This window comes from Bufo gargarizans, chromosome 8, assembly GCF_014858855.1.
Source record: "Bufo gargarizans isolate SCDJY-AF-19 chromosome 8, ASM1485885v1, whole genome shotgun sequence".
Lineage (NCBI taxonomy): Eukaryota > Metazoa > Chordata > Amphibia > Anura > Bufonidae > Bufo > Bufo gargarizans.
Window position 1 is genome coordinate 20477678 of NC_058087.1, and position 22297 is coordinate 20499974.

Sequence of the window (22297 nt, forward strand, 5' to 3'; positions counted from 1 at the left end):
AGAAATAGACGGCTAGGGCTACTTTCACACTTGCGTTCGGTGCGGATCCGTCTGGTATCTGCACAGACGGATCGGCACCTATAATGCAAACGCTTGCATCCGTTCAGAACGGATCCGTCTGCATAACAGCTTTTTCAGATCTGAGTTTTCACATCGTGACAACTCAGATCCGACAGTATATTCTAACACAGAGGCGTTCCCATGGTGATGGGGACGCTTCAAGTTAGAATATACTAAGAACTGTGTACATGACTGCCCCCTGCTGCCTGGCAGCACCCGATCTCTTACAGGGGGCTGTGATCAGCACAATTAACCCCTCAGGTGACCAGTGCTGCCCCCCCCCCCCCTACCTCCCCTGTATTAAATTCATTGGTGGCCAGTGCGGCCTCCCCTCTCTCTCTCCCCCCCCCTAATTAAAATCACCCCCATCATTGGTGGCAGCGGAGCGTTCCGATCGGAGTCCCAGTTTAATCACTGGGGCTCCGATCGATTACCATGGCAACCAGGACGCTACTGCAGTCCTGGCTGCCATGGTTACTTAGCAATTTTAGAAGCATTATACTTACCTGCGCTGTCTGTGGCCGGCCGGCGCTCCTCTTACTGGTAAGTGAAAGGTCCGTGCGGCGCATTGCTTATAGCACAGGCCATCACCATGGGAACGCCTCTTTGTTAGAATATACTGTCGGATCTGAGTTTTCACGATCTAACTCAAATCCGATAGTATATTCTAACAGAGGCGTTCGCATGGTGATTGGGACGCTTCAAGTTAAAATATACCATCGGATTGGAGAAAACTCCGATCCGATGGTATATTAATAGGGACTCCTGACTTTACATTGAAAGTCAAAATGGGGACGGATCCGTTTGCAATTGCACCATATTGTGTCAACGTCAAACGGATCCGTCCCCATTGACTTGCATTGTAAGTCTGGACGGATCCGTTTAGCTCCGCTCGCCCAGGCGGACACTAAAACGCTGCAAGCTGCGTTCGGGTGTCCGCCTGCTGAGCGGAACGGAGGCGAAACGGAGCCATACTGATGCATTCTGAGCGGATCCGCATCCACTCAGAATGCATTGGGGCAGTACGGATGCGTTCGGGGCTCCGCTTGTGAGAGCCTTCAAACGGAACTCACAAGCGGAACCCCGAACACAAGTGTGAAAGTAGCCTAAGCTCTGAATGTAGGTTCCTCTAGAAGATCACACGTGGACCACCTTAAGCTCTGGACAACAAAATAAATGTTCAGTCATGGCCAACCGGACTGGGAAATATATATATATTACCTAGCTACAAGATGTCAAAGGTCAATATGGGCATTATCACTAATAAGGCCATGAACACCTTCCAACATACGTACAAAATTGACCAGCTTCTAAAATTGAAAGCTTCAAAAAATTTGACAGTCATATCAGGTCATCTGTCCAATATCAGCCATAATATTGAATAATCTGTATCCTTAAAGAGGTTGGACCATCTAATACACTGGGGGCATATTGTTAGGATATGTCACCAATGTCTGATAGAGAAGGGACCTATCTCTAGAACGGAGCCAACAAAGTGAAGGAGAGCAGACTACGCATGCGCAGCCACCCTCCATTCATTTCTATGGGACTGCTGTCCGTCAGCCCCATAGAAGTGAATGGAGCGGTGGCAGCGATTGTGCTGCGCTCTTCCAATTCATTTCTATGGGACTTCTGAAAATGGCTAAGCACGCTGCTCGGCTATTTTAGGCACTCCCATAGAAATGATTGGAGGGCCCGCGCATGCGTAGTCCGCTCTTCTTCACTTTGCGGGCCATGTTTTAGAGATAAGTGCAAGTCCCACAGATAGAACCTGCACCTTATTCTAGCGATAAGCCCCCAATGTATGAGATGGGAAAACCCCTTTAAAAGCTGTGGACACAAAAAAAAAATTTATGATTGCATTTTACTCATTTTGGGCTAAAAATATATTTTGTCAATTGGTCTTTATTTAAAAAATTCTGCAGTTTTTGTGATATATGTTGTTAAAAATCAGGCTATTTGCAGACTGTCCCTCCTGAGTTCCATCAGCTGACCGGCTCATGTGAAGCCTTACCTCTGATCTCCTGACTCATTTAAGCCATATTCTCATTAGTTTGATTAGAGGTTAGCTATAATGAATGTTTATGAGGTCGGGAGATCAGAGATAAGGCTGCACATGAGTCGGTCAGCTAACGGAGCTCAGGAGGGGTCTATAGTCTTTGCCATAGACAGCAGCGGTGAACAGAAAGAAGTCTCCTCATACAGCTGATCGGCAAGGTGCCAGGTGTCAGACTCTTCTGACACCTGGAAGAAGTGCAAGTTATTATCACTGGGTCACTAGACCTAATAAAAGCCAAGGGCCCGGCTTACCATAGCGTCATTCTTCTCGTCCATGGATACTCGAGCAGAGCTTGGAATCCCTTCGCCCAACAAGAATCCCAGTCTCGTCATGAGCTCCTGAGCAGCAGGAGAACAACCTGAGTTCTTATCCAGAGCTGCTTCTAGATGGAAGACAGAAAAAAAAAAAACAGAAGGTGACTGAGATCTTCTCAAGATGACCTAAGGGCTTAGTTATACAGATATGAGATTCGGTTAATGTTCCTCAGCTGTCAAATTTCTATTTCTCTGAAGACAATCTCTGAGAAGGATCAGAGTGTCAATTTCTACATCTGAACTCTACGTTGCACACAAAGCAAGCTCGAGTCCTTCAAGAAACTGCATGATTTTTATCTATGGTAGGTATACTGCAGGAGACTTCTTAGCGTGGGGTCCGATGCTCCTTCAGGAACTAGGGCAGACTCTTCGTCAACCTCGTCCCGGCCTGCTCCCCATATAGTTATATTCCAATTACGTCCATCCTCCTGTCAGATCTGGGGATGCTGGCATGAACCCTGGCTTGCAAAGCAAATTAATTAACCCTCGAAACCAGGACTTCAAAGCAGTCCACAGAGAAAGAAGGACATCCCAGGCTTGTCACCAGACGTCATTTCATATTTACTGTGCATGGATTAAGGCGGACTGACAAGTCAGTGGAAGTTTCCTCTAATAAGTAGAAGGAGACAGGACCAGGTGCCAGAAATATTCTCTGGGCAGAAAACTTTCAAAGAATATGAAATCAAGGAGATAAATACAAATTTAATACCCAGCACCTGAATTTCAAATATTTATAGGGAAATGTTTCAGGGGGTTCTCAGAACTGAAGATTTTTTAGATTAATTAGACATTTTCCTGGACTTCAGTCCTGTAATTGAGGGTTACAACGGTCAGCCAAAAACAGCTGCTAACGGGGAACGAACCAGAAAATGTCCCTTTAGAGGGGTTGTCCCATGAAAAATATTCTACAGTTTTCAAACCAGCACCTAGATCTGAATACTTTCGTAACTGCATGTAATTAAAAATTTAGCATAGCCACTGAGTTATTCAATAACATCTATCCCATCATCTATTCATCCCTAGGACTGTGACAAGGGGACATCCTCTGCGTCTGGAGGAAAGAAGGTTTGTACACAAACATAGAAGAGGATTCTTTACGGTAAGAGCAGAGAGCTCCATAGTCTCACTGCTCTTACCGTAAAGAATCCTCTTCTATGTTTGTGTACAAACCTTCTTTCCTCCAGACGCAGAGGAGGTGGTGATGGTGAGTACAATAAAAGAGTTCAAGAGGGGCCTGGATGTGTTTCTGGAGCGTAATAATATTACAGGCTATAGCTACTAGAGATGGGTCGTTGATCCAGGGATTTATTCTGATTGCCTGATTGGAGTCGGGAAGGAATTTTTATTCCCCTAAAGTGAGGAAAATTGGCTTCTACCTCACAGTTTTTTTTTGCCTTCCTCTGGATCAACTTGCAGGATGACAGGCCAAACTGGATGGACAAATGTCTTTTTTCGGCCTTATGTACTATGTTACTATGTTTAGCGCCACCTGCTCTTTTTTTTTCTTTTTCCTGCTCACTGAGAAGGCCGCACATGCTCAGTTTCATCCTTCAACTGCCTCCTGAGCAGTGATAGGGAGAGCAGAGACACGCCCTCTTAGCTGCATCAGAAAAGACACGCCCCTGAGCTGTGATCGGTAGAGCATGGACACGCCCCCTGAGTTGCAGCAGAATAGACACTCCCCTTGAGCGGTCAGCTTGATATAAATCTAGCAGAGCAATGAATGGGGAGATCTCTGGATCCATGTGAGGTACAGGGTTGGTTCTAGCTTTGTTAGAAAGAGGTTGTCATGTACTGTATGATGTCTGATTTTCATTTTTTACATTAGTCATCGGATAACCCCTTTAAGAGCAGATTCCTAGCACAAGTAGCTGGGAAGCAACAGAAGATGAAAGACGGGATGATGTAAACCACATAATTCATGTCCAGACAAGTAGCAATATACAAAAATAGATGTTATATATACAGGGAGATCATCAGCAAGTCTGGTTTCCCACACTAGGTTTTACTAGAATGAAGTGGACACGGCTGTTGGATATAGCGCTATTGACGGCGTTACCATCAAATTCTGCAAAGTTAATTTAAAGGTGACTACCAATATGGCCGCACATCCTGTTGGCACTTTTGCAAAAACGATGAATAAAAAAAAAGCAGAGTTTCCTAGACCACGAGCTTAACCCTGCACAAAAAATACTTTGCATCATAATCGTATAGGACTGCGCTAAAATAAAATAACTGGATTCTTTGAAGCAATCATCACACCAGTTTAGCTAATTAGTGGTTTTGCAGGATTAATAAAAGCTGCTTTCCATGAAAAAAACAGTGCCACACTTGTCCATGGGTTGTGTCGGGTACTGCAGCTTAGCTTCACTGCAATACCGCATACAACCTGCAGACAGGTGTGGCGCTCTATTTGCAAGAAAACATTAAACCCCTTGAACTACTGAACTTCTAACAAAAAGCAGTAAATCTAAACAGGACTCAATGAAGTTATGACCCCCCCCTCCCCCCCCCCCTTCCCTCTTCCTTTCTATTCTTCTCCGACCATTGTGAGATTTTCTGACGAGATTATATTTTTTACCTGTGGGAAATGAAAAAGGGATATCATTTATGCCGCGTTAACTTCTCCTTTTTCGTGATCTCGGCCATGACTGCTCGCGTTAACCCCTGACGCACCGCAGGCTGTCACGCCAGAGGTTTCCCGTGGGTCCGCACAGCAGAGCTGATAGCAGTTGCCTCCAGAGGACAGGAAGCCTGATTAACCCCTCCCTGCCCCCAATGCTAACAGCTCAGAGGAAAGCCGGGAATCTCCTTACTACTTCTGCTGCCAGGCTTAGGTTGTTAGGCAGTTCCCCGGGCAATGCCGCCCAGCTTGTGCCAAACTTTGCTTGGAGTCTGATCCGTTTTAGCGTAACACTTTCCCGGCCACATCTGCTGTGCCAATCAGCCGCGTGATGATAACCCTTCCCAGTTAACCCCCGAGACGCTGGAAACACTTGCAGCGATGGCTGGGAAGGACATGAAAACCTGGCTAAAATTGGTTAATACAACCGTGGCAAAGTGAGCGACAGGGGTAACTTAATCCCCTCACGGCATCGCTGCGCTGACAGGAAAATCCAGTTTTTCTCACAGTTTACAATGCATGGGGTTTGCGGGTTGAGGTGGTGATGGAGCCAAGTAAAACACGGATAATGCACAGCGAATAAAACAAAGGAGCCATGTCTTACCTGCTCACACCCTTTCATTGCTGCAGCGCTCTGACACGAAGCTCAGAAGACGGCTGTCAGGTCTGACAGCAGCCGCCTGCGAGCGTTTTTCCCATTCATAGGAAAGTTCTTCCCCAGGAGAAGTTTCTTAACTCTAAAAATAAGAAGACGGGAGGACACTCACCATTGTGCTCGGAGTCCGGCAGCTCGGAGACTTTTCTCAATGGCATCACAGCTGCATCTCCTGGCACCCGCGGACTCTCCACATACTTGGGCTTCCTCATTGGCCCTGCAATGAATAAGGTTTGGGCATGTCTTATTCTTCCCAGATGGGACGTGTGAGAGCTTCGTGACGCGTCGCCTCAGTTCTCACAGGCAGATTAAGCTCAGCACAAAAAAAAAGCTCTGCAGAGAAGGAAGCACCCTGACCGTCCGCTGACAGCTCGGCGCTGTCTACAGGCTGCATCCAGAGTCATTCCTGGTATGTGGACGTGGTGAATGACAGGCGGTTACGGAGCCTGGACACATTCCAGAAAAGTGCAAATGTCCAAACTCCCCGCCTGGCAGGGCACTACGATCAGAGGGACTTTCTGCATCAGGGACACAGCCACCTAAGCCACAACTCCCACCAGGCTCGGGACAGGAGTTGTAGTTTAACCAGCTGCTACAGGCGGTCTGGAGTAACGGATCATTCACAGGCACCGCACAATGGTATAAGCGTCCGGTAACCCAGCAACCGGCTCGGAGGGGTCCTGCGAGATCTACAATGACACAGAACCCGGCTACGGGGGAATCAGTAGATCTGCAACGTAATAATTCAACGGCTATAAAAAGTAACAAAAAGTTCTATATAAAACATACCGGTAATCGTTTTGTGAAATAGATACGTATAATAAATATGACGCTGGGTCTGAACACCGTGAGATTTACTTGACTGATACTTTAGTGCAACCTTTTTAAAAAAATGTATGTACTTTTAGCATACTTACATGAATTGAGATTTTGTACACATGGGGGGGAGTATTAGCACTTGCAGTGTTTTTTGTGTCCGTTTTAAATCCGTATTTGCCTTATTTCTAAAACGCTGCACAGTAATCAGTAATTTGGCGAAGAGGAATGTGTTTTCACCACCATCAGAGGGTTTCCTGGTGTGAAGATGTGATTTTTTTGAATTTATTTTAAAAAGTTGCACATCATAAAATAGTGTTCTAATCTGTAATCCTGAACAACCTTTCACTTCACTTTTCAAAGTGGCAAAGCTCACCAAATGTCGGAAAATTTCACCAAAAGTCGCAATATTGTGACATTTTGAGGCTACAGAATTGGCGCAGCAGATTTGATAAATGTCCCCGAGTATGTTTTTTTTTATCCTTTAGGCCTCATGCACACGACAGTTGTTTTTTTGCGTCCACAAATTGTGCATCCGCCCAAAAAAAAAAATAACGGATGCTGCATCCGTTTTTTTGGGAGGATCAGTTTTTTTTCCTTGTCCACAAATGTGAAAAAAGTAGGACATGCACTACTTTTTTTTGCTGAAGGGAAACCCGGACAACGGACGCGGAACACAAACAGATGAACTATCAGCATTTTTTTGCTGACCCATTGAAATAAATGGGTCCCCATTCTATCCACAAAAAAAAAAAACAAACGGAAAAGGAGGCTGAGAAAAACAAATGAGGCCTTAGGCTCCATTCACACGTCCGTGATGTATTGCGGGTCCGCAACACACCAGCCCGGCACCCCTATAGAAATGCCTATTCTTGTCCGCAAGCTGCGGACAAGAATAGGGCATGTTCCATCTTTCGCGGAGCTGCGGACCCGAAGATCGGGGACACGCTCCGCAATTGCGGATGCAGACAGCACACTGCATCCATTCCGTCCCCATAAAGAATGAATGGGTCCGCACCCGTTCCACAAAATTGCGAACGGATGCGGACACATTCTGCGGACGTGTGAATGGAGCCTTAGTCTATGCTGATTACAATTTGTGTGGATTATGGTGGAGACTTGAGCGTCAAATTGTATCTTGCGAGATTTACTAAGCTGAAGGCATCCGAATTTTGTCTCAATTCGTGCAAAAAAAGGTGTTCTTTCCTTGTACATTATTATTATTATTATTAGGCCTTTTAGACACTGTGTGTAAAAATGTACTGAGCTCCTAAGATCAACTCCAACATTTGCCTCATTATCTTCTAACATTTCCGAACAGGCAAAGGTTTTAAGTAGAAAAACAGAAACACATTTATGAATTTCGTAAACCTTACATAGAAAAACCAAACACAAAACATTTTTTCAATTTAAAAAGTAAATAGTTAATAAAAACTAGGAAGTAACGTCTTACGTAGATGAAGTTGCACCAGCCAGCAAATGAAATGGTTAAGAGCGTTTACTATACGCAGCTTTATGTGACGGAAGGACAGGAATGTGGAACAATCACTGGAAGCAATTAAATGGAACACAAAAGGAGGTCTTCCTAGATGTGTGGCGGTGGTAAAGCGAGAAATGCTGCCACCTACTGGTCAAGGACAGAACGTGACAACTTTATAAAAGGAGCACATACTATTCAGGAAACATGCCCATTCTATACACAGTAGGGCTATTACTATGATGATGAGATGCAAGTGTTGTAACCACGGGATAGGCCATCACTTTCGGGGCCAACCCCTATATCATCAGTCTAACAGGTTGTGAATCAAAGAAATAGACCCTAGTGACAAGCAGAGTTGGACTGGGCCACCAGAGTACCAGAGGATCCTCCGGTGAGCCCAAGTGCTGACAATAATAGACCCCTAATAAACCACGGCCCTTTAGGTCCTGTATGCACAGAGGGTGGGCCCTCAGAATAATTTCCTCTGTTGGGCCCAAAGGACTTCAGTCTAACGCTGGTGGCCAGTGATTGGCTCCAAAGGCAGCTCCAAGTAGGATTTTTTCTCCTGGACCTTTGAGGCCCACCATGGTTTCAGAGACTGGGAGCACCGGAGGATCCTCTGGTACTCTGGTGTGCCGGTCCAACCCTGACTGGGCTCGTCGGCTGATACGATTCCACATTACTATTATATAAAATATGATATACAACACCAAAAAGTTTTACCAAATATCAAATACAGTTAGAGGATTTACAACCAACTTTTAGAGGCTTCCTAAAGTAGAAATAATACACCCCAAATTTTAGTGCTATAGCTGCTGGGCCCTTCGCTACAACTATCAGAGTTTTATCCCTTCTGAAGCCCCCTCAAGTAATGCTGTGACAGTCACACGAAAATCTACAGCCGAATCCATGAAGAACCCCGACAGAATCCTTTAAATTCTAAAATGCCAACGTGGCAGTAGAATTTGGGATTCATTTTATTGCCTTGCTCATATGGCTCTTTCCTGAATGTTTACGGCCATGTAATTGCCTCACTTGTTAATATTTGCAGTTGCTGGGGCTCGAGTAACCAGCACCTGGTCCTGCCTATTACACACAGCCGAGACCACAGACGAGGTGGCGGAGAGGCCCACAAGATGGTGCTTTGTGTAACCTAAATAGATGACTTCTTTACACTCGCCAATCGCTCAGCCTTGAGAGGGAGGAATTCCACTTTACACACATCGTCCAAAGCAAAACATGAATTTATAAATTCTTATGTTAAAAATACGAAAACTGATTGAAACGCACCCCATAGGAGTCAACACAAATGTCATAATGGACCGCTCTACGGTGACCTCTGAGTTTTAGTAATAAAAGGTCCCTGTGTGCCAATCCAAAAAATCCAGGTGGGGTTATCCCATGATTAATAAGGAAAAAATGAAAATCAGACATCACACAGGACATGACAACCTTTTTCTAAAAAAAAGCCCTGCACCTCACATGGATCCAAACATCTCCCCATTCATTGCTCCAATTGTTCTGCTAGATTTATTTCAAGTTGTCAGTTTAGGGGGAGTGTCCTTTCTAAGAGGGTGTGTCCTGTCTGCTGCAGCTATTGGCAGTTGAAGGATGGAACTGAGCATGTGTGGCCATCTCAGTGAGCTGGACAGAGAAATTGAAAAAGAGCAGACAGTAGGTGGCGCTATACAGATAGATTTAACTGAATAACTCAGTATCTATAATACGTTTTTAATGAAATGCAATTATAAAAGTATTCAAATCCAGGTGCTGGTTTGAAAACTGTAGAATGCTATTAGTGGGACAGCATCTTTTAATCCTCAGGCATGCAACAGACTGAACGATCAGTACCAAACAGCACAAAGTATGGATCCACAAAACACATTCTGTATGATACCACGTTTCTGACTATGTTTCCATATGGTGTTCTGTAAAATACTGCATGGGTCAATTCAGATTTGGATTTGTTGTAGATTTTCAGGTCAGATTCTGGACAATCAGTCAATATATCTGGATTGGGTTTCAAATGGCAAAATAAATCTGTGGAAAGTTCAGGGCGCTATGCAGAACTGCAATACAAAAGGTAAAATCCATGTAAGGTGGAGTCCACATGTGGCAGTCTTTCCACGCTGCTAATTCAGCTGCAAATCTGTTATATGCAAGCTTTGCCATGGACTCACCCTATGAATTAAAGGGTGGAAGTCGTAGGGAAAATGGCACCTGTTTTATATTCATGCGTTTGCACATTATGTACAAAAACCGCTCTGTGCCAACATACAGCATCTCACAGGGGCATGGAAACCATTATAGAATACATTTCCACCGTATTATGACTCTGTACCATTTAGAACTGGCACCAAGATGGAATCCAGTCACATTATGAGGCCTAACACTGTAAAGTTGTCGTCTCCTCCGCTTTGCTCTCATTTTTCGGTCAGAGGTGGATAGCATGCAGCCGCGTTAAAAAAAAACAAAAAAAAAAAAAAAACACACAGCAGCAAAAAATTTGAGCACCTAAAACCTCTATGGAGAAGCACAGTAAATGTAAGAGATGAAAGAAGTTCAAAAGGCTGCCCTACTGAGCCACTTTAAATGGGTTGTCCAGGATTTTAATACTGATGACCCATCCTCAGGTGCGGCCATCAATACCAGACCGGGTGAGGTCCGACACCCCGCACTCCTGCTAGACCAGTGGTCCCCAACCACCGAGCTGCGGGACAAAGTACCAGGCGGTGGATCATCTGGTAATGGTCCATGGGTAGGGCCGGTGTTGAATGGCAGGGACAGGAACTATTGGCTCCTGTGCCCCAATGTTTAGCCCCATAGGCTATAAGCCACCAGGCCTATGAGGCAGTTCAAAGGTGCTGGAGAGTTGGGATGACATTTTACATGCCATTTAGCTTTCCCCAGAAACGAGCTGAATGACATTTAAAATGGCCATTTATCAGACGATTTAGAAACTGCATTTTGTCTACTATTTACTTTTTCCTGCTGCATGTGAATGGGGTTCTGGAAGAGGGGCCTCTACATTATAACAGTGAGAATAGTATGAATAAGAAATTATGGGCATCATTTACAATCAGAAATACGACTATATTAGGCCTATCTGCAACTTTTCCCCGTTTACGCCAGGTCTTAAAAAAAGGGAGGCGTGGGCCCATCTCGGTCATCATTTTCTACGCCTGTTTTAGGCATAGAAAATGGTCTAAATGCAAGCCAACATGGAAGCTTTAGCCTGGCGCTGGATGGGCCAAAGTTATGGAGAAGCCAGCGCCTCTACATAACTTTGGTGGATCCACCGCATTGCATTGCGTGAGTTGAACGCATTGCACCTGCACTGAAACCGGACCTATTCTTTTCTATGGGGCTGTGCACATGAGCGGTGATTTTCACACATCACTTGTGCGTTGCGTGAAAATCGCAGCATGCTCCTCTTTGTGCGTTTTCCAGGCAACGCAGGCCCTATAGAAGTGAATGGGGCTGCGTGAAAATCGCAAGCATCCACAAGCAAGTGCGGATGCGGTGCGATTTTCAAGCACGGTTGCTTGGAGACGATCGGGATGGGGATCCGATCATTATTATTTTCCCTTATAACATGGTTATAAAGAAAAAATAATAGCATTCTTAATACAGAAAAAATAAATAATTTAACCCACCATAATCCACTTGCTCGCGCAGCCCGGCTTCTCTTCTGTCTTCTTCTTTGCTGTGCACAGGAAAAGGACCTGTGGTGACGTCACTGCGGTCATCACATGGTCCGTCACATGATCCATCACCATCATGTGATGAGCGCAGTGACATCATCAAAGGTCCTATTCCTCAAAGAAGGAGACAGAAGAGAAGCCGAGCTGCGCGAGCAAGTGGATTAAGGTGGGTTAAATTATTATTTATTTTTTCTGTATTCAGAATGCTATTATTTTCCCTTATAACCATGTTATAAGGGAAAATAATAAAATCTACACAACACCAATCCCAATCCCGAACTTCTGTGAAGAAGTCCGGGTTCAGGTCTGGGTACCAAACATGCCAATTTTTCTCACGCGCGTGCAAAACGCATTACAATGTTTTGCACTTGCGCGGAAAAATTGTGCATTTTCCCGCAACGCACCCGCATCTTATCTGGGCCAAAAACATGGCGCCCGTGTGAAAGAGGCCTTAATAAAATGACCTGCTATACTTTATAAAAGGCGCAAAATTTATTTTACACAAAGTTCTGGAGATTCTGACATACAGTAATATCACTGTACATACAAGATGGCAGAATTTCTTGCCCTAAGGGCCCATTCACACGTTGTCTGCCTCAAAATGAGCTACCAAAAAAATTGCCCAAAACAGCCTCCTATTCATTTCAATGGGAAACAGCTCCTGATTTTGTTTCCCCTTGGAAAAAAGCAGCAGCATGTCAGAATCCACGCTGTGTGTGACCTTTCAAGACACACACATGAAAAAACACTCTGAAAAAAATCACAAAGAATCCGTGCTGAATTTTGTATGGGGATTTTTAAAATCCGTTGTGTGAACATACCCCAACAGGACCCTATGCACGCTAAAACCAGCTCCCCACCGATCAGAAACGCATGACCTGTCACTATGAAAAATTCTAGACCCCGGCAAACATTTTAGATTAAGGCCTCGTACCTGCGGCCATACCACACGTCTATTCTGCATGTAATCCCCTCAGCGGTTCTATAAAGAACCGAATATAGATTTGTTCTAATCCGCGCAGTGATAGACGGAGCCATTAGTGTAACAATAAATGCGGGGGCCATCGACAGCTGAACCCCAGCAGACACCACCGTATACTGGTCACAGAAAACCCGATATGGCTTTTTATTAGACTGACTCCCTCTTCAAAGGACAAGTGTGTGTAATCTTACCTCGGGTCACTTTACAGCTCAGGACATCTATAGGACATTAGTGCAGGGCATCTTACCACAGATTGTGCTGGGCCGGCTGCCTGTTTGTGGCTGACGCAGCAGGACAAGTCATTCTCCAAGCCAGCTGACCAAACACAGTGGGACGGCAGGGCCGAGCGGGGTAAACAATGCTGACCGCAGCTCTCCTGGTACGAACGGGGCAGCAAACATGAACCGTACTTAGTGCAGAGGTAGCACATCAGGGACTAGTATGTGGACCAAGGCGTGACCATGGAGGCAACAGCACTCTCCGGTCCACTGCTTCATCTAAAGGTGCTGTCCCTGGTTTTACAGGACCCTGAAGATGTCTAAAAGGTGCATTTCCAAGACCCCGATAATTGCCTGATCATCAGTGGAGTTGAGAGCTGCATTGACATGCAGCAATCGCCCTCACTGTATGGAGATGAGTTATGGCCACCACAAATCGCTAATCGTCGTACAGATTCACTGTTTGAGGAGCAGAAACAATGATTTCCCTCATTTATCAGATGATCTGCAGCACCTTTACACAGGCGTTCGTACTAACGTTCGTTCCTGATAATTGGCCGAGTAAAGGATAATCAGAAGAAATGTTCAAAAAATTAAATACACATAAAAATATGGGCCACAATGCTTAAAAACAATGTACTGAGACAAGGAATAAAAGCGGTGAATTTTCTGTGGGCGGTCAAGGTTGGGGCAGGCATGGATGTCTAGCTGATGACACTGTATAATACACAGTTATATTCCTCTTGATTTTCTGCAACCCAGTGAATTATGGGTCAAACCTATAACAATCAGTAGGCTGGGAAGGTTACCTACACAAGTGCAGTCATCCGCATAATAGCAAAGTGATGGTGGGATGACCTCAAGTCACTGTGAGAACATAGAGGGGGTCACAGGAGAACCAGCTGAAATTTTTGAGAGACAATTTATCTTCATTCTCAGGCTTTTGTCCTAATGTTTTACAGGGGTGGGGGTGGGGTAACTGGCTCTCCTTAAAGGGGTTATCCCACGACTAATGTAAAAAATTGTAATCGGACATCATACAGTACATGACAATCTCTTTCTAACAAAGCTAGAACCAGCCCTGTACCTCACATGGGTCCAGAGATCTCATCATTCATTGCTCTGCTAGCTTTATATCATGCTGACAGCTCAGGGGAGTGTCTATTCTGGTGCAGCTCAGGGTGTGTGTCCATGCTCTCCCTATCACAGCTCAGGGTGTGTGTCCATGCTCTCCCTATCACAGCTCAGGGTGTGTGTCCATGCTCTCCCTATCACAGCTCAGGGTGTGTGTCCATGCTCTCCCTATCACAGCTCAGGGGGTGTGTCCATGCTCTCCCCATCACAGCTCAGGAGGCAGATGAAAGATGAAACTGAGCATGTGTGACCATCGCAGTGAGCAGGACAAAGAAATGAGAAGAAAAAAAAAAACAGCAGGTGGCACTATACAGATACATTTTACTGAATAACTTAAGGGGCTATGCAAAATTTAATTACATGTAATTACAAAAATATTCAGATCCAGGTGCTGGTTTGAAAACTGTAGAATGTTTTTTTGTGGGACAGCCCCTTTAAGGAGACCAGCTGTGTATAGAGACTTAATGGCAATGTACCATGGAAACAATAATAAGCAAATAGATATCTGCCAGGAAACGAGAGCTGTCTCGCTAGTGCCACCTTTTGGAAGGGGTTCCCTGCGAGTCCTTTCTCGACTTCTGGAACATGACAATGGGGGAAAAAAAAAATTAAATATCCATCCATTCAGGGTGTTTGCCCCTCATTGGTACGAACGGACAGATTTTACAGGTAAAGTGTGTTAAAAATGTTTTCACCTGTAAAAGGCCAGTGTCAAAAAAGTGTTTTTGTTTTTTGTCCATGTAGGACATTACCATTCACACTTACACTGCACCAGTGTTGGACTGGCCCTCCAGAGAACCAGAGGATCCTCTAGTAGGCCAAGGCTCCAATACCACAGTGGGCCCTAAAGGTCCAAATGAAAAAAATGAAGAAAAAAAACATTTGGACCTGCCTTTGGCACCAATAACATGTCACTAGGGTCTATTTCTCTGATTCAAAATCTTTTAGACTATTGATTAATTAAGGGTTTGGGCCCTCGAGAATAATTTCCTCTGGTGGGCCCAAGGAACCCCAGTCTGACCCTGCACTGCACCGGCGAGACTTCCAAGACAATGGAGTGTAATGAACTGGAAGCAGCGCTCGCATGGGGCACTGTCTCCAATGCCGGGGGTCGGACCCCGTGCCGATCAGATATTGCAGACCTATGTTGAGGAAAAGTCATCAATATATATATATATATATATATATATATATATATATATATATATATATATATATCAGGACACCTCCCTTACCAATCCCTGCAGTCTATGACATCGGTAAGCCCAGCGACCCCGGTATTCCCAGGGGAAGCAGCTGGTGATCGCGCATCTGGGTAAATGTAATATTATAGGTACAGTAAGGCAGTAATTAGAGTTGAGCGAATTTCCGGTTAGGAAATTAGTTTGCTATTCAATTACTGGTAAAAGGTGAATTGCGTTATGGACCATAACGCAATTCTATGATGGAATGCATAACGGAATGTCTTAAGAGGCATTCCGTCATAATAGAAGTCTATGGGCGGCATAACGGATCCGTCCCATTTGTTATGCAGGGGAGTTCTTTCCTGCATAAGGCATTCCGTTATGCATTCCATCATAGAATTGCGTTATGGTCCGTGGTAACGGAATCCATAACGCAATTTACCTTTTACCAGTAAACGAAGCGTGAATTTCAAAATATGAAATTCGCTCATCTCTGGTAGTAATACCGTAAATGGTCGCACCGAGTCCTCTAGAGCAGGCACCGTTCACTGCATTAAGTAGGGAAGGTCCTGAGCGGTGATACTTATTAGAGACACAGATCTCATCTCTCTACAATGTCAAGGCTTTTTTCTCCATAACCAGAAATCCTCTTTTAGACTGAATCACATCTCTTTTGCAAATGAAGTGACTTCTGCCAAATATAAGACACGTGGAAAATATGCTGTATCAATATAGTGGACTGAATCTTTAGATGGAATATAAGTATTCAGAGTTCTCTCCAAAAACACATTGGCAGGTAAAGTAGATTCCCATCGAAGGGTAATGTGTGATGGGGGTGTGCGCGTGTACATGTGCAAAAATCATACAGGGCCAACATATTCTGAAGCACAGTCCAAGTAATGCGTTCATTGTATATAGGTCAATGTACCCTGTCAGGAACATATTCCAAAGACCCTTCTGTTCCTAAAGACTCAAGATTCAGGGGATACTATAATGTCCTAATGTAGAGCATGAGAAGTCTTATAGGCCAGGCAATGCTCCTCTAAAAATCTGGGAAGAGGGTATGAAAATCACCTTATAGCAAGCTCTGCCTCTAATACCACCAGATGTAAGGTAGCTATCCTATAAGTCAATGTTCAACCTTTTGAAAACAGGCCTTAAGACATGCAGAAGAGCACTGCCTGGCCCATAAGACTCCCCACGCCGATTAGGCGCTCTGCATAAGGAAATATAATATCCTCCAAATCCTGACTTAGGCCTCTCACTCAGCTAAGCCAGTACTCCGCTCTGATGAAGGGCAATCCTTTCCCCACACCACCCATCCGAAATAGATGTCTGCAGATGAGGTGCTGGCTTAGTTATTATCCAAGTTATGTCTCAAGGCCTGTTTAAAAGGTTGAACATTGACTTATAGGATAGCTGCCTTACATAATGACTCACGACACACAAAAACTTTCCAAAATGCAGATTATCAGAACAATGAGCAGAATTTCTCCCTAAAGCTTAGAGTATTGTTAATGCATCTCCTGACTATAATGAAAGCTGTAACTGCACAGTGCAAGATAAGTAAGGCAATGTGCAGTTTTGTTGTGTTTTTTTATTTTATCTCAATAGATACTGAATTCTCCTTCAATTCTATTCTATTTCTTATTATATCTTTCTAGCAGTCGGAGGTAATTCTCCCTGTAAAGACACGCATTTTGAACAGAAACTACTGTACCTGCAACTGCCACTGCAGGTAGGTGATCAATCCTTAAAGTCAATGTTCTACCTTTTAAAAAGGCCTCGAGACATGAAGAGGAGCATTGCCTGGCCTAGAAGACTCCTCATGGCGATTCGGCACTCTCGATAAAGAGATATAACCTACCGGCAGCTGCCACTAGAGGGGGAATTAGAGATTACAGAATACGGATTGTACACTGAACTCAACAGTAAGACAGTATGCAGTGAGCTCCCTCTAGTGGTGGCTGCAGGTCGTGGGCATGTTATCGGTTAAACCAAACTCAGGTGATCTGGAGCTCTGTATAAAACAAATAAACAAAAACAAACAAACAATGCCCTGACCATGATAACAAAATGTAAACAAACAAACAGACATGATAATAAAAAGGTGGATATTCACTTTAAGCCGCCTGGCCTCCAAAAGAAAACTTCAAAAATAATTCACACTTTTTGAGCAATGTAGGAACATTTCCATTTTGCAGACAACAGTAATGTGTTTTTTTTCAGCTCTGGAAATCATTAACTCAGACTGTAGAGAGTCCAGCCCGGGGGCAGACTGTATCAAACACAAACAATTTCATATAAGTTTAGTATCATATGAATAACAGAATTCCTCCGCAGATGAGAAACAGGCAAGAAAAAACAAACAAACACAAATTAAGTAAATCTGTCCGTCATATCCATTCAGAGATTTATTAAGGAAAATAGCCGGGTGCATCCAAAGCAAACACGGGTACGTCATGTTCTCCCCTGCCAGCCCTTCCTCCACTGTTATACAGGAGCAAAGTCCAAACAGAAAGAAACCGAGATAGTGAACGGTGCGATTATCTCACAGCAGCCTTTATACAAGTCTTATCAGGGACCATGCGCTTTACATGAAAGCCAGACTCTTAACTACAACAGCCATTAAGGGTAATAATCCCATTAGCACATCGGGCAATAAAGCAATACAGTGCCAAATACACATACGGCACAGCTGTAACCTGCAAAATGATGCAGCGCCCACAATAATATTATTACAAAGGACTCTGGACCCTGAAAAATTATAAATTTACATCAAACCAATTTAAAGAGGTCCTTTCACCGCTCCTGACATTCCTGTTTTAATAGATTTATGCATTCCCCATGTGATAACAATTCTGGAGCATCTATTTTTATTGCTCTATGTTGTGCCATTCCTTTATTATTTCAACTAGAAAATATGAATGAATTGCTAGCAGTCTGCAGTAAGGGTACAGAGGGGCGGTAACCAGTTGGGGGGGTGTCCCTGCACAGACTCACACTATCCAATCAATGATGCCATTTTGTGCAGGGACACACCCCCAACTGGTTACCGCCCCTCTGTACCCTTACTGCAGACTGCTAGCAATTCATTCATAATCTCTAGTTGAAATAATAAAGGAATGGCACAACATAGAGCAATAAGAATAGATGCTCCAGAATTGTTATCACATGGGGAATGCATGTCGCTATTAAAACAGGAATGTCAGGAGTGGTGACATGTCCTCTTTAATATGCTGCTGCTAGCATTACTACTGCTGCTCCTGCTACTACTACTAGCATATGGCATAGTCTGTAACGGAAGCTCTCTTAGAATATCACATTTGATATGCAGAGCTCTGGTCTTACCAGGAAAATTAAATTTAATTGATTGTGATCAAAAAGTGTTGCAACGCGCACCCCCCTCCCCCCTCCCCCCCCCCCCCAAAAAAAAAGTTTTATGCTAAAATTTGCAAAACTGGTTGAAGCATATGACTGAAGGCATGTCAATTTGCGAACGTGGAGCAAATGGACCAATAGTATAATTGGACAAATGGGACATATAATTTCAGTAGCTCACACTTTTACAGCTAAGGCTGGTAGCCCAACGATGTGTTCCACACAAGTGCGTGCCTATGTCTATGTATACAGCAACAAGACTTTCATACAGAATCACTAGACTTTAGAGAAGACACAGAAAGATGAATCATCAAAGGGGTTTTCCAGGCTCCTGGGGCTGATGACATATCCTCAGGATCGGTCATTAAAATCCAATCGGTGAGGGTCCAACGCCCAACATCCCCACTGATCATCTGTTCCCTGCAGCCTCTAGCACCGGAATTGGCACTTTGAATGGCACAGGAAGCACAGCTCCATTCCAGGTGTAGTGGCCGTGCCGGGTTACTGCAGCTCAGCTCCCATTCACTTCAATAAGAGCTCAGCTGCAGTAATCCAGCACAGCCACTACTCTTTCATTAGAGTTGTGCTTCCAGTTCCTTTCAAAGTACTAGCTCCAATGCCCGAGGCTGCAAGGAACAGATGATCGGTGCGGGAGACAGGTGACCTTCACCTATTGGATAGGTCATAAGTCTCCGGAGCCTAGAAAACACCATTTAAACCTTTCACCAAAGCATCAACAAATAACTATCTATAAAAGAGTCAAATCGAAAAAGTGACAAAACTACGGAACATTAAGGGTGCAGCCACACAAGGGGGTTTTAGCAGTGGAATTTCGGCCTCACATTTATGAATCCGCAGCAAAGTTTTTATACTTTACCTGCAAATATGTTGTAATGTTTGCTGCAGATTTAACCCTATGCTTTGCAAGGGGTGAAATCCACGGTGAAAACCTGCAACATGAATTGACATGTGGAAAAACCTCATTGCAGTTCTATTTCCGTTGTAGATTTTTTCCGCTGCGTGTGAACTTCATTCAGTAAAGTCTCAACCTCTTTGCTATAACTTTAAATCCACGGTGTAGCCACATGTGGACATTACCCTTCGAGCGGAAAAGTACTGCTGGAGGCTGTAGACATTTTTGCATTTTTAGTTTAAAAACATCATAAGTTGTTCCATTACAGCATCAATCTTCAAGACAGTTGCTACTTCAGAGACCTGGGGAGCCCATGCAATGCACTGAAAGTCCGACAATGCTTCTGCAGTCATAACAATACAGACAATTAACAGCTGAGGATTCCAATCCCCAAAGGGCAAATTGACACGTAATTTGAATCTATAAAAAAAATCCCCTCTCGCCCGAGACCTTCAGGAACATTAACGCATTTTATAAACTCAACAAGGGACTCTCAGAAGTTACATAAACCTCCAGCCCTGATCAAGAGCCTAAGAATGTCACACTGTTTCATATGGAAACTTTTTTTTTTATAATTTCACTAAAAATGAAACAAATCCAAGTTTTTCCCCCTCCACTTTGAACAGATCCCACAAAAAAATCAAGATAAAGACTAAGAAGCTGCATTCAGATCTGTGTGACAGAATCTCCATTCACCACAAATGACGTAATATTTTGGCTGATATATCTCTTCTATGTTACATTGGGAAGCAGGAAACACACAGGGGCACTTTTAACCACTTCAACCCCGCTAGCTAAAACCCCCTTCATGACCAGAGCACTTTTTACACTTCGGCACTACACTTCTTTCACCGTTTATCGCTCGGTCATGCAACTTACCACCCAAATGAATTTTACCTCCTTTTCTTCTCACTAATAGAGCTTTCATTTGGTGGTATTTCATTGCTGCTGACATTTTTACTTTTTTGGTATTAATCGAAATTTACCGATTTTTTTGCAAAAAAATGAAATTTTTCACTTTCAGCTGTAAAATTTTGCAAAAAAAACGACATCCATATATAAATTTTTCGCTAAATTTATTGTTCTACATGTCTTTGATAAGATAATAAAAAAAATGTTTGGGCAAAAAAAAAAAAAGGTTTGGGTAAAAGTTATAGCGTTTACAAACTATGGTACAAAAATGTGAATTTCCGCTTTTTGAAGCAGCTCTGACTTTCTGAGCACCTGTCATGTTTCCTGAGGTTCTACAATGCCCAGACAGTAGAAAAACCCCACAAATGACCCCATTTCGGAAAGTAGACACCCTAAGGTATTCGCTGATGGGCATAGTGAGTTCATAGAACTTTTTATTTTTTGTCACAAGTTAGCGAAAAATGATGATTTTAATTTAAATTTTTTTTTTTCTTACAAAGTCTCATATTCCACTAACTTGCGACAAAAAATAAAAAATTCTAGGAACTCGCCATGCCCCTCACGGAATACCTTGGGGTGTCTTCTTTCCAAAATGGGGTCACTTGTGGCGTAGTTATACTGCCCTGGCAATTTAGGGGCCCAAATGTGTGAGAAGAACTTTGCAATCAAAATGTGTAAAAAATGGCCTGCGAAATCCGAAAGGTGCACTTTGGAATATGTGCCCCTTTGCCCACCTTGGCAGCAAAAAAGTGTCACACATCTGGTATCGCCGTACTCAGGAGAAGTTGGGGAATGTGTTTTGGGGTGTCATTTTACATATACCCATGCTGGGTGAGAGAAATATCTTGGCAAAAGACAACTTTTCCAATTTTTTTTTATACAAAGTTGGCATTTGACCAAGATATTTTTCTCACCCAGCATGGGTATATGTAAAATGACACCCCAAAACACATTCCCCAACTTCTCCTGAGTACGGCGATACCAGATGTGTGACACTTTTTTGCAGCCAAGGTGGGCAAAGGTGCCCAAATTCCTTTTAGGAGGGCATTTTTAGACATTTGGATCTCCCTAGGCCATGTGATGTCACTGTACATCGGTCACAAGGCCGAGTTGCAGATCAGCCCCATAGAAGTGAACGGGGTTGAGTGCAATACCAGGAGCTGCCACTATACTATGTACGGCGCTGTGCTTGAAGAGCTGCCAGGAGCTGGCTGTGCTTCCTAGAGCTCGGGGGATCATGGCGGCTTGATCATAGTTGATCATCAGGGGTGCTGGGACTTGGACCCCATTGATCTAAGGATAAGTCATCATTTGCTGGATAACCTCGTTGATGTAATGGCACTCAATGTCAAGTCAACTGCATTTAGTCTAGGTGTCAAAGGTAAAATGGAGTCGCCCGCCACAGTCTGTAAAACTACAGCGGCTTTTGGGGACAAATTCAGGGTTTCCCTATTGGAAAAAAAAATGCTGGCATTTTTACTAATTTTTGCAAGATCACTTGCAACTTTCCTTTCTAGAGGGAAACCCTGAAGTTGCCCATAAGGCGCAGGACCGCTGCAGAGATGTCATTTTAAGCGCTGCCTTCGAACCCCCACGTCTAAGCGTACATGTGCTCCGAATATCGTATGTGAACAGCCATGTTAGGATACCTGGTGACTTCTTGGGGGCTCTTTGCTGCATGGCGTATGACTGGCGGGGCAGCAGAGGAGATGACGGCAATGACACAGAAACTCCCTTGGAAAAGCCCATTTTGTAGAAATCATCCTGGATGCCCGAACTGCCGACTGGATAATCCACATTACCGGTGAATAAAACATGCTGTGTGTTCTCTTCAGCTGGAGAACGAAAAAAAAATATGCATA

General features: G+C 43.9%; 1 protein-coding gene across 10 annotated transcripts in view; it reads right to left on the bottom strand.

Annotated features, from left to right (window-relative positions):
* Window positions 1-22297, bottom strand: part of TANC1 (tetratricopeptide repeat, ankyrin repeat and coiled-coil containing 1) — a 192186-nt gene that overhangs the window by 81670 nt on the left and 88219 nt on the right. For 4 of the 10 annotated variants that reach the window (XM_044302878.1, XM_044302877.1, XM_044302881.1 and 1 more), the window contains exons 3-5: window positions 22085-22270; window positions 5824-5928; window positions 2371-2501 (exon numbers count right to left, since the gene is read on the bottom strand). In XM_044302878.1, the coding sequence (XP_044158813.1) occupies window positions 2371-2501; window positions 5824-5928; window positions 22085-22270 (422 nt within the window). Of the gene's footprint in view, window positions 1-2370; window positions 2502-5014; window positions 5339-5823; window positions 5929-22084; window positions 22271-22297 lie in introns of those variants that run through there. The other 6 variants (XM_044302880.1, XM_044302883.1, XM_044302884.1 and 3 more) reach the window with 4 other exon arrangements.